The 13,160-nt window shown below is 43.2% G+C and overlaps 1 protein-coding gene across 3 annotated transcripts in view; it reads left to right on the forward strand.

Annotated features, from left to right (window-relative positions):
- Nucleotides 1–12,494, forward strand: part of LOC311045495 (discoidin domain-containing receptor 2-like) — a 39,662-nt gene extending 27,168 nt beyond the window's left edge. For 2 of the 3 annotated variants that reach the window (XM_084057382.1, XM_084057381.1), the window contains exons 3-17: nucleotides 515–617; nucleotides 1,116–1,353; nucleotides 1,959–2,106; nucleotides 2,685–2,787; nucleotides 3,113–3,296; nucleotides 3,622–3,862; nucleotides 5,007–5,072; nucleotides 6,142–6,278; nucleotides 7,983–8,193; nucleotides 8,628–8,854; nucleotides 9,107–9,234; nucleotides 9,763–10,008; nucleotides 10,486–10,720; nucleotides 11,066–11,215; nucleotides 11,621–12,494. In XM_084057382.1, the coding sequence (XP_083913508.1) occupies nucleotides 515–617; nucleotides 1,116–1,353; nucleotides 1,959–2,106; nucleotides 2,685–2,787; nucleotides 3,113–3,296; nucleotides 3,622–3,862; nucleotides 5,007–5,072; nucleotides 6,142–6,278; nucleotides 7,983–8,193; nucleotides 8,628–8,854; nucleotides 9,107–9,234; nucleotides 9,763–10,008; nucleotides 10,486–10,720; nucleotides 11,066–11,215; nucleotides 11,621–11,755 (2,552 nt within the window). In that variant the 3' untranslated portion in view covers nucleotides 11,756–12,494. The remainder of the gene's footprint in view (nucleotides 1–514; nucleotides 618–1,115; nucleotides 1,354–1,958; nucleotides 2,107–2,684; nucleotides 2,788–3,112; nucleotides 3,297–3,621; nucleotides 3,863–5,006; nucleotides 5,073–6,141; nucleotides 6,279–7,982; nucleotides 8,194–8,627; nucleotides 8,855–9,106; nucleotides 9,235–9,762; nucleotides 10,009–10,485; nucleotides 10,721–11,065; nucleotides 11,216–11,620) is intronic. The other variant, XM_084057383.1, reaches the window with a different exon arrangement.
- Nucleotides 12,495–13,160: the final 666 nt, after the last annotated feature.

The raw sequence follows: 13,160 nt of genomic DNA on the forward strand, positions 1-13,160 counted from the left end.
AATTCAAGTAAAATTGAGAAAGATCTGGCCGAATGAAATCTCAACTGCTCTGTTTATTATGCGGGGGGAACTCCGATGACAAAACAAGTCACGAGTCATCTTGTCTCAAGTCGAGTCGAGTCGGGAGTCATTGGCTAGCAAGTCGAGTCGAGTCTCAAGTCTCTTGGTCTTTTACCTTCCAAGTCCGAGTCAAGTCACAAGTTTTACATTCAAAGTCCGAGTCGAGTCGCAAGTTTTACATACAAAGTCCGAGTCGAGTCGCAAGTCGTCAAATATGACTTGCGAGTCAGACTCGAGTCAGTCACTATGACTCGAGTCCAATACTCTGGTTCTTAATGGGTTAAGCCCTAACAGCCCCCCATGGGCTTATCAAAGCCATCTGAAAAGCTATATCAACTGGGCGAAGCTGTAAAAGCAGACCAGAAAATACTTCCCCAAATGCATATTATATTATGAAGATGGTGAGCACGACGATCTATGAGAACTGCTTTAATATGACTATATCATATGATAGAGATCTGTCGCTATCCTCTTGGCATGACCGGTGGGCAGATTCAGGATGAGGACATCTCTGCCTCCAGCCAGTGGTCCGAGTCGACTGCAGCAAGATTTGGCAGGTACGTACCACAGCAGGCCAGGGCCAATGACACATTGAAATTTTTAGTCTGTGCTTTTCTCCATTCTGACACAAATCAAAATGGGATCTTTATGGGCCCTCGGCTGCTGCAGGGGTAAAGTACCTGTCCTCCACTGTGGAGTCTAGGGTTTTTAAGCCACCAGTGCATCCGTCTTGACTGAGGGTCTATACGACCACTATTGGATGTGTTCGTGTGGGAGGGAAGCCAGGCGGGGAGGGTGATCTCTGTCGCTGTGCTAGCTACTCCTACAGGCTGAGACAGCGCCTGTCACTGGGGAATGTTGAATGGGAGGAGTAGGACGGAGATGCTACATCCTCCCGTTGCGGGGTCCTCACTGGCAGAGAGAAGGAGAAAAAAGGGGAAAAAGATAATTGGCTGCTCTAAAAAACAAAAGTATGATTTGGCTTGGTGAAGTTCTAAATGATTTGAGATTCTCCTCTCCTCTCCTCTCCTCTCCTCTCCTCTCCTCTCCTCTAGATTAGACTTTGATAATGGTGACGGGGACGGCGCATGGTGTCCAGACATCATGTCAGAACCAGACAGTCTGAAAGAGTACATCCAGGTGGACCTGCGTTCAATACATTTCATCACACTCGTGGGCACTCAGGGTCGCCATGCCGACGGCATGGGTAATGAGTTTGCCCAGCGTTACAGGATCAAATACAGCCGGGATGGCAGCAGCTGGGTGGCCTGGCATGACAGGAAGGGAAGGCAGGTGAGCAAATTCCATATCACTCACACTGTATGTCAAAGCATAATTATGTTCATATTACACTATTTAACTAGAGCTATCAGGCAGCCTTATTCAGTTATTAATATGTGTACTCCAATCCAATGCCTCCGCCAACCAGTTGCCATTTACATGAGTCTGTCCAGACTCATAGTGCATATATGTAGTGAATGAAGACTTTGAATGAGATTAATGAACGTGTTTTGTGAGGTCACATTGACCGTGACCTTTGACCACTTACTTCTAATCAGTTCATTCTTGAGACCAAGTGGACATTTGTGCCAAATCATAAAATTCCCTCAAGACATTCATGACATATCACATTCACAAGATTGGGACGTACATATACGTACGTACGCGGACGCTGGACGGACTGACAGACAGATAGCCCAAAAACACAATGCCTCCTGACCTGTACATCTGTCCACCAGTGGAGGCATATAAAGGAATAACGCAAAAGGCTTAAGTGCATAGCATTTATCACCGCAGTCAACAATCACCAGTTGCTAAATAGCCAATATGAGTATAGTAACATAAATTCACTATTACAGTATCAGTCCATTTGAATGATGTTTCACTCCCTGTGCCAGATCATAGAGGGAAACAGGAACGCGTACGATGTGGTGCTGAAGGACCTGGAGCCACCAATCATCGCCCGATTTGTTCGCTTCATGCCGGTGACAGATCACTCCATGATCGTGTGTATGAGAGTGGAACTCTATGGCTGTGAATGGCTGGGTTAGTCACTTCTAACATAGAATATTATATCAATGAAGCTCAACCTTTTGAATTAAAAAAAAAACAAGTTTGACCTGCTATAGGCCACAATTCTCCCATTTGATATGATTTTTTATCTCAGAGGCCCCAACCTACCTATACTATATGGGTAATTTGGTTCCATTAGCACACTCACATATTTACAGACCCGTAAGGGTCCATTTGGTTCCTACTGTAACTATCAATCATTCAGCTGGGGACCCTCCAGAACCCACTCAAGGTCCAAGGCTTGTTATACAGACACTGATCATTTGTGTTACATAGGCTTGTTTTTCTTATTTACATCATCATGTTGTTTAAATAGAGGTTCATCTTATACTGTAGTTTCAATGTATAGATTATTACTTTGTATATTGTTTAGACTGATGCTACGTTCCCGGTTTACCTGCAATCCTAGTTTACTGAGGCACTACACTGTGCCTCTGCATTTGCTGTATGTGATATATATTACCTTGCTTGTACTGTAAGTCACACTGGATAAGAGCATCTGCTAAATACATTGTAAATGGTAAATAATGTTTTTCCTTTACCCCTGTTAGATGGTCTGATGTCTTATAGTTCTCCAGAAGGTCAGCAGATGACCTACAGAGGCCTGGATGTCTACCTTAATGACTCTGTGTATGATGGAGCCTCAGGTGAAAGGTCTGACATTTATTGCCCACTCTGAAATAAGTCAAAAATAAACATTTTGTTTGCATGGATTAAACCGCAGTGGCATTGATAAGTGCTCGCTACATAAAACTGAGTGCATTTAAAAGTTTAATTTCATTTCAGTATAGGTTTGTGATTATATTGGGACGAGGTTCCATATGAGTTTGATAACATTTTGAATACATCTGAGACTCCATGCACTGCTTGGCTCTAAATTACTTTTTCTTTTCTCCCTCTCCTACACATCTCACATCCATCCATCCATCCATCCATCCATCCATCCATCCATCCATCCATCCATCTTTCAACCCTCCAGACTGACCAAGGGTCTGGGCCAGTTGACAGATGGTACTTGGGGTCTGGATGATTTTCTCCACAGTCACATCTACAGCATGTGGCCTGGATATGATTATGTGGGCTGGACCAACAAGAGCTTCCCCAAGGGCTACGTGGAGATGACCTTCGACTTTGATCACGTCAGAAACTTCACCTCCATGAAGGTGCAGATTTTTAACCAAGATACTTTACATTCATAAGTACAGCTAAACAGAGTTTACTCTAAAATACATTATTATAACAGAGTTTACTCTAGATTAGAAGACATTATTATAACAGCTAAACAGAGTATAGCTGGGGGTGGAAATAAAGGACTTTTTTCTCCAGTTCAAGGAGGGACGGTTTCGCTGGTTGTAAAGTGCATCTAGCACATTAAAGTAAAACTTGTATTACTAGTGGAGATTAGACTAATGCACTATTTGCTAAATTCATTTACTTTTTATAATCGCCATCATCATTGGTACTGTTTTTTTTTTCTTTTTTACGCAGGTCCACTGCAGTAACCTGTTCAGCCGTGGTGTGAGAATGTTCCGGCAGGCTGCCTGTTCCTTCCGGTCAGACCTGGACTGGGAGGCTGACCCGATGTCCTTCAGGCTCCCAGTGGACCGCGTGAGCCAGAGCGCCCGCTTCGTTACGGTGCCCCTCGGGGACCGTACTGCCAGCACCATCCGATGTCGTTTCTACTTCAATGACCGTTGGATGCTGTTCAGCGAAGTGGCCTTCCAGTCAGGTGAGAGGCACTAGATAATAATGATAATAATTGTACCCCTTTTAGTTGTTGTTGGGGTATTTGCTACAGTATATATATTTGCACATTATACGCAGAATTTGTTCCTCTAAATCAGTGGTTTTCAACCAGTGGTCCGGGGACCACCAGTGGTCCTTGAGGGGGTTCCAGGGGGTCCCCAGCCAAATTAATAGTTAAGAACCAAATTTACCCTTATGTATCTGTAACTCTGAGAGTGTACAAACGGGTCCATTTGGTTCCATTTATACACTCTCAGAGTTAAATGAACACTAATGATGATGATACAGTGTAGATTGGAACCCCCAATAAATCAAAATGGTTGAGTCCCTGGCATATCTTTTCAAATGGGGGTCTGTGGGCTAATATGTGTCAATTTGGGGGTCCTTGACAAGAAAAAGGTTGAAAACCACTGCTCTAAATAATGTAAATTCCACTACATTTACCCATCCTAACTAATTGTCTTGCTCAGGGACACTTCCACACACACATAGGGGGTGCTGGGCAGACTGGGCGGGCTAATGGGCGAACCGGGGACCTTCTGATTCCCAGGCGGCCTCTCTGCCCACTCAGCTACGGCTGCCCGGCTAGGTTTTCCGTAGATGGGTTCACCTTGGTGCTCAACTGCACATCAGTGGTGTGACTCAATGAGAAATAAGACCTTGGGGTTCAGTGAAGGTTGCAGGCAGTCTTCTGTCAGATGTGACCTGTCACGTCTGACAGAAGACAGAACATCCCCAGAAAGAGGTACATATACAGCACCCTCACCTGTCTCTCTGACTCTGTATCAGTGCAGAGATGTACGCTTTCATGTATAGATACATACCCATTTTGCAAATCACAATTTTCCCATCCCCATTTTTGCACATCCCCATTGTTGAAGGTTTTCTTTAAAGAAGGTTAGCCTGTGTCTCCTACTACCTGTACTTTCTACCTTTCTATGTTGCTTCATCTTATTGTTCTTGTTCTTTTCATCCAATCATAACTGTATTGTAGCAGTTGTGTTGCTTATGAGTGAATGACAAATAAACCCTTTTGATTCTTGATTCTTGATTCTTGTATCGAGGACAGTTTTTTCCAATGCTTCCTGTATTTGTTTATTTCTCTTCTTCTTGTCTTTTGTTTTCAGGCTCAGCGGTGTACAACACATCTCTTAGTCCTCGTAAACGTGGACACCCAACAAACATACTCCCAGGTCAGCAACATAAACCCTGTAGATTCAATCTTTCATTTCTGTTTTGGAGCTAGTATTGCTATTTATTACAATAAATTGTTTTATTGCAAAACAAGTTTTTGCATACTTAGAACAAATGCGTTTTTCCTTATTTTGGTAGAAAGGACAGAAGGCCCCGTCAGCGGCTATCATAGACTATAGGCTGTCCTCGTAGCCTGATTCATGTGTCGTCGACAGTGTCACGCAACATGTTACTCAACAAAAATACATTTCAACTGAAAAAAGGTTTATTCAGTTTCAAATACCTTTGTTTTTTTCAGTTCAACATGTTATTTTTGGTGAGTGACATGCACATGAATATCTGAAATCACTTTTTTTTTGCAAATCCTCCTTACAATATATCAGAATCTTGGTAAATCACATAAACAGTCTCCAAGAGAAACCTCTTTTTACACGGACAACTTGATTTTGATACAGAATCCGTGTATACCAGCATATCTCAAAATGAAACCATAGACTGCATAAACACACTACAGCAGAAAGCAGTTTCTACTGCAACTGAATCCAACAAGTTCATTCCTTAACTTGCCAGCTTTGTTCTAGACTTCTTTGACTTTGAAGACACCATTTGCAGCTTTGAGTTGTGCATAGTTGTACCACGGCACCCTCTAGTGGATAAATGTGAAAACAGTTTCCAAAAGGCCCACAGTATATGCAGGCAGCCTGCATTGTTTTGATCCTGCAGTAGTTTTTAACCTGAACTGGAAGACAAACTACCATGTCAGCCTAGGTTTCATCCACCTTTAATCGCTTGACAGAACTTGGACATGAATCTACATCAGATTCTGGGCTATTCACCTCCAGGCTATTTACAGGAAAACAAGAAAGGGATTGTTACAGAAAGAAATCGGAAAATGTAACGCTACAATAATATTGTAGCATTACATTTTCCGATTTCGTTCTGTAGGGTTAGGGTTACCCTAACCCTAACCCTAACCCTTTATAATATTATTATAAATGGTGGTTTGATGTATGAAAATATTATTCAGAAAGTCTAATCCATTTCATCTCCTCACTCCTGGTCCCTCAGGAGATGACCCCACCCATAAAGTGGATGACAGCAATACAAGGATCCTGATTGGATGCTTGGTTGCCATCATCGCCATCCTATTGGCCGTTATAGTCATCATCCTGTGGCGACAGGTGTGGCAGAAGATGCTGGAGAAGGTGAGAGGGACACTTCTTCCATTTGAACAGCTTCATAAATGTTTTAATTAATTGCATCATTCTTTTTGTTATCAGTGCTGATCCTTTAACTGTAAAATCACCTACCACCAGCATGCCAGACGTTGACTTGCATTGTTCATGTTACTGAACATACAGTAACACGCCATATAGTATGTTAGGGCAGACGTGCTTCTCATGTCAAGGACAACCAAAATTGATATGTATTTGGTCATGGACCCTCATTTGAAACAGTTTTGTGCCAGGGACCCTATAAGAGAAGATTCGTCAAAACAAATAAATTGTAGATTGGCTATTTTCAAATAGCCGAAAACTTAAATAGGACCACTTCATCCATTTTCAACCACCATTTATGTCTACTCATGTTCAGTTATTTTTTTTAAATATTTATTATTGGGCTTTTATGCCTTTATTTGACAGGACAGTAGGCTGACAGAAAATGGGGGAGAGAGATGGGGAGTGACTCAGCAAGGGTCGTTGGGATCGGAAGTTGAACCTGCGACACGCTGTCAGGCTGGATTACCAGCCTAGGTGCCCAGACGGTTACGCCAACTGTCCGGGCCCTCATGTTCAGTTCTATGACAGTTCAGAAACATGCCTACCAGTGACATAATCAGAAGGCAGGTTTGGTAATTTCAAACAGGAATTGTTATTAATGCAAGAACAATGGCTTCTATTTCAGTATGCTAAGAAAAGCTGTATTTTCTATTACCTTGGAATCCCCATCGATGATGTTACTGGTAGGCAGTTTCTGAACTGTCCACAGCCCTCCTCTGAGAAGCAGAGTGAGTAGACAAAAATTGTGCCATCTTAAAATGAGCATTAGTAAGGACCAATTATTTGACGCAAACTTTCTTTTGATTCTCATGTTGCCTCTACATCTAAAAAAGTCCAGCAGCGTCTTTTTTTTCTGAGGAAAATGCGTTCTTTTAATGTCTCATCTGTGATGATGACTCTTTTCTATAGAAGTTTTATTGAATCTGTTCTCATGTTTTGTATGGTTGCCTGGTACGGTAACCTGACCCTGGCAAACAAGAACAGGCTCAGCAGCCTCGTCAAAGTGGCCAGTAAGATTTCTGGGAGAACCCAAGCCCAACTCTTAGAACTGTACAAGAGGCAGATGCTTAAGAGAGCCTACTCCCTCCTGGAGGTGTCGGATCACCCACTTCGGTCTGAGTTTGAACTGTTGCCCTCAGGTCGTCGGCTGAGGGTGCCCACTACAGGGACAAATCGGTTCAAACTGTCCTTTGTCCCGGCAGCTATTCAACTGCTGAACAGCAGATAGCACTTTATTCTGCCTCTTTGCACATAATACCCACTAATGCACTTTTGCTGACTTTGCTACTTTGAATGTAATGAATTCTCTGTCTGTAGTGCCCTGTTCTTAGATCTTAGTCTTGTATTGAATTGTTGTTGTTGTTATATGTATATTTTACTATGATCTGGCTGCAAATCAATTTCCCGCAAGGGACAATAAAGCTAACCTTGAACCTTGAACCTTGATACGGTTGAAGATGGGTACACTGTTCCTCATTTTGCTGGGGACCCCCTGGAACCCCCTCAAGGACCCCAGGGGTGCCCGGACCCCACTTCAAAAACCACTACGTTAGAGCCTAGTGATTTCAGATAAAAATAAATAAATAACTGACATCAGCTGAGCTACCGCCTCCCTGTGTTCCATCGCAGGCGTCCCGGCGACTGCTGGACGATGAGTTGACGGCTCGCCTGGCGGTCCAGACGCAGGCCTTCTCGTTCCAGAACTCCTCTCTCTCCAGCGAGGGTGGTTCCAACTCCAACTCCACCTATGAGAGGATCTTCCCCCTCTGCTCTGACTACCAGGAGCCGTCCCGCCTCATACGAAAGCTGCCCGAGTTTGCCCAGTCTGCCGAGGACCTCGGTGAGCTCTCAGAGTGTGTGGGTGTGTGTGCGTAGGATGGTGGGTCATGGAAGGTTATTACTCAGATTCATTACTTATATGTGGGGGTGGCAGTGGCTCAGGTGGGCCGCTTGGCAATCGAAAGGTTCCTGGTTCACCTCTTAATTGCCCCTGATGAGCAGATTGGTGCCTTGCATGGTTTCCTCCACCGTCTGTGTGTGTGTGTGTGTGTGTGTGTGTGTGTGTGTGTGTGTGTGTGTGTGTGTGTGTGTGTGTGTGTGTGTGTGTGTGTGTGTGTGTGTGTGAATGTAATGCACATTGAACAGCGCTTTCGATAAAGGCGCAATATATAATGCACCCTTGACAATTGGTAATGTGTACTGTTTGCTTGTTTGTTTGCGTGCGTGCGTGTGCGTGTGCGTGTGCGTGTGCATGTGCGCGTGCGCGTTTCACAGAAGAGGCAAGCAGCTCTTCCAGAGCCCCTCAGGCTGCCGGTTCAGATGGTGCTCCTCACTATGCGGAGGCCGACATCATCAGCCTCCAGGAGGCCTCAGGCACCAACACCTACTCCATCACAGCTGTCAACATGAGCCTCCTCACCGCCAGAGACACGGCCATGAGGGAGTTCCCCAGGGACAAACTCACCTTCAAGGAGAAATTGGGAGAGGGCCAGTTCGGAGAGGTACATTTCTTAATTTTAAAACACCTTCCCTGACACAAATGTAGCGTTATGGCTCTTACTCCGGGTGACAGGTTATACAGTATTAAATGTACTCAAAGTAGCCTACTTAGAATTACCCAAGTGTAAAATATGTTAAACAAGATGCGGAGATAAATGGCAGGGTATATTAATTGCTTTGCACCAAGTGGTGCAAAAATCAAATGTGGTCAAAGGTCAAATGTGATGGAGTGACTAAGTGTTTTGCTTCCGTAGGTGCACCTGTGTGAGGCGGAGGGGATGCAGGACTTTCTGGATGAGGACCTGTCCATAGAAGGCAGCAGTGAGTCTCCTTTACTGGTGGCAGTGAAGACACTGAGGGAAGACGCCAACAAGAATGCAAGGTAGCCTATGAACATAATTCAGCCAGCTCCAGTTCTTCTCTTGAGTTATTATTGGCCACTTATTCATGCCTGGTAATTATATACCATTGACTGACTGGATTAATGGTGGCACTTCTTCTTCCTTTCGTGTCTTCGAAGCATGTGGTTATATGACAGTTACCCAATGCACTGGTTGGGTAGTAGAGGGCAGACAAGGCAGTGCTGCATCATATAGTGGCATGTACTGACATGATTAACCACTTGGGCCCTATTTAAAAAATACAAATATTTTTGAAAATGTCTGGGAACTTTTGAAAATGTTTGAAAAAAAGGTTTCAATCAAGGTCAAAATCACATAATTGGACGAATCTCAGGATTTAACATTTATTACTTTCCTGATTAGAGAAATAAAATATCTCAACATTTCAACAGATGAATATGGCCCCAGTTGAATACAGTATACCCATACCCATGTATCATTTAAATCATAATTTATTCAGTCAGTCAGTGAATCAATCACAGTCGTCACCATTCCTTGCTGGGTTGCAGGAACGATTTCCTGAAGGAGATTCGAATCATGTCTCGTCTGAGGGACCCCAACATTGTGCGTCTGCTGGCAGTGTGCGTGGACACAGACCCCCTCTGTATGATCACAGAGTACATGGAGAACGGAGACCTCAACCAGTTCCTTTCCAGCCTCCGGCTGAAGGTGGACGTTGATGAAGAAGATGAGAAAGAGGAGGAGAAAGAAAGCAACGAGGAGGAGAGGAGACCTGGCACCATGGCCACGGTCAGGTAGGCTGGATTTGTCAATATTATGTCAAGTCTTTTTCATAATTATCCTGGGCGTCCAGGTGCATTGTTGTCATCACGATGCAACATTTAGTGGATACACAGTGCTGCATTGTGTTACAACAATAATACAGTATAACCAACACATTATCCCTAGCGTCACTATTGTGAGCATGTCATTATTGGTGAAAGTTTTCAAAACTCTTAAAGAAATGAAAAACAAATGTACAAGCTCACAATGCATCACACAGTGACACATGTGGGTTTGTAGGTGAATTAAGTATAAACTGGGATTTGCCTTGCGTTGACCTTATTGTAAATCGCTCTGGATTAAGAGCGTCTGCTAAATGCCTAATTGTAATTGTAACGGAATTTCACACTGCATGCCACATAGAAATAGGTCTACATTACCTTTAGTTATATGTGTGTTACCAAACATCTTTTCACTTATCTTCTTATCCTTGTATTTCATGCCTCTAGCTACAACCAGCTGATTGGCATGGCTGCACAGATTGCATCTGGGATGAAGTACTTGTCCTCACTCAACTTTGTCCACCGTGACTTGGCCACACGCAACTGCCTTGTGGGCAAGAACTACACCATAAAGATCGCCGACTTTGGTATGAGCCGCAACCTGTACCGTGGTGACTACTACAGAATCCAGGGCAGAGCCGTACTGCCCATTCGCTGGATGTCCTGGGAGAGCATCCTACTGGTGAGGTTTCCAGCATGGAAGGTTTCAGGACTGGGGATTTTTTGTTCTGTAGTAGTCCAAAGAAAGATCTTGAGTGTTAGGAATAATGTGCACTACTCCAAAATTGTGAGGTCTGTTTGATAAATTGAGACATGTTCATTTTCTCTTTGTTATATAATGTATGTACAAACTACACTAATGTGTTAATATAAGTACCAATTGTAATTCCCGCTAAGGAAAATTCTTTTTTATAACAAGGATATATTCATGTTATATGCAATCAAAAATAATTAAAGAAACTACATTTCCCCATATTGTCATTTTTTTCTGTCTGTAATTCAACATACCTTGCTATCACTATTCCAGGGGAAGTTCACCATGGCCAGTGATGTGTGGGCATTTGGGGTGACTCTGTGGGAGATTCTGACTCTATGTAAGAAGCAGCCCTACTCCCATCTCTCTGATGAGCAGGTCATCGAAAACACAGGAGAGTTCTTCAGGGACCAGGCGAAGCAGGTGACAATTATGAAAATAATATTAATTGTGGAATTTGACGGGGTGGACCAGGGGGGTGGACCAGGGGGGGCGAACCAGCGACGTTCTGATTCCCAGGCGGCCTCTCTAAGCATTCAGCTACAGCCACTCTCCAAATAAGTTCCACCTATGAAACGAAGCCACAATCTAGTATATATTTCAGTAGGATGTAATCGTAATGTGTGTGTGTGTGTGTGTGTGTGTGTGTGTGTGTGTGTGTGTGTGTGTGTGTGTGTGTGTGTGTGTGTGTGTGTGTGCGCGCGTGTGCGTGCGTGCGTGCGTGCGTGCGTGTCTGTGTGTGTGTCTGTGTCTGTGTCTGTGTGTGTGTGTGTGTGTGTGTGTGTGTGTGTGTGTGTGTGTGTTTCTTCATTTCCGTTGTCCTCTCAGGTGTATCTGCCAAAGCCTTCCTGTTGTCCAGATGCTGTCTACAATGACCTCATGCTGGGCTGCTGGAGAAGGAACGCCAAGCAAAGACCCAGCTTCCAGGAGATACACAGTCAGTTGGTTGACAGCCTGGCCTAGCAGAACAGGCTCATGGACATACAGTACAGAAATGCAATTTGACATGACATTCATTTACTTCAGGCTGCCTGGATAAATCTGGAATTTTGTGAGAAGCAGATGCTCATAATATTTTCAGGAGAATAATTTCTATATCCATTATGCATGTCGTTTTTTTTTTCTCACACTAATTGTGCAATGTTGTAAATATAAATGGACCAGGCACAGTGGTCTATGAAAGCCACATACGTTTAGTTACCGAGGAAGATTCTACACAAATGTACTCAGATAAATAAAGCTTAAAATCACACACAAAGTGACGGTACCAATGTAATGCAAGCATTTATGACTGATATGGCGACAGGGCTCAACACCTGTTCATCATTCTTTGCATCACACTCTCTTTCTCTCTCACTTCCATCTCAGTATTTGTTTTAGATGCTGTTTCCCGTAATCTTACTTTGTATATTACTATATACTAATTCTATCTGTTATTTATTAGAACAGACCGTTGCAGAACTGTAAAATTGTTATTGTTATAATTGTCAGTGATTCTTTTCGTTTGTTGTTTATTGTGAAATGTATTTGGACATTCATGACTGCTTTCAAAAAGAGAACACAGCAAAGTTATTCTGTTACTGTCCACAGTTTACTTAAAAATAATAACTTTTAGATGAATTATTGAAGAATGTGTTATGTTATGTATTTAATGACAAAATGTATTTTTTATTTTGCCATGCCAAACGCACCCTGTAAATAAATAATAATGCAGTTTAATAATGGAGAAAAAGACTATAATACTTGCTCTATCTCTCTCTCTCTCTCTCTCTCTCTCTCTATCTATCTATCTATCTATCTAGATATCTAGCTATCTATCTATCTATCTATATATCTAGCTTTTAGGGCTTGAATTTCAGGCTTAACTTGCTGACATGTTGACCGGATGTCAGGCTCCGAATGTTCATCAAAGAGTACAAGATACATTTCTCTCACTTGGTTTATAAGCAGCACTTTTCAGCTTGACTAATATGGGTTTACATATTCTGAATGATGTGACTCAATTGCCTCTCTAAAACGTATAATAAGACAAGAATTAAGGCTAGATATGCTCTACTCAAGAACAAAGGATGTTGGACAAAGGTAATTATTTTAGGGGACATGAATCAAGTAAGTAGGTTGGGAGTGGCTTATTGTCAGTATGAGCCGATAACACACGGTACAATGCGTTAGACCCCTGGTAGATGGATTACTGAGGTGGAGCGCCACACCTTCCATCAGCTCCCAGAACTTACCGCATGACCAAGCCGTGCTACTCATATGCTGAATTGGCGGTGCCCGGGATCGAACCCATGACCTTGGCTTGGGGTCTAGGCGAGAGCTCTACCGACTGAGCTCGACCTGACACATGAGTCCTCTCTCTAGGTCG

Source organism: Gymnoscopelus microlampas, assembly GCF_963454915.1.
Source record: "Gymnoscopelus microlampas genome assembly, chromosome: 5".
Taxonomy (NCBI): domain Eukaryota; kingdom Metazoa; phylum Chordata; class Actinopteri; order Myctophiformes; family Myctophidae; genus Gymnoscopelus; species Gymnoscopelus microlampas.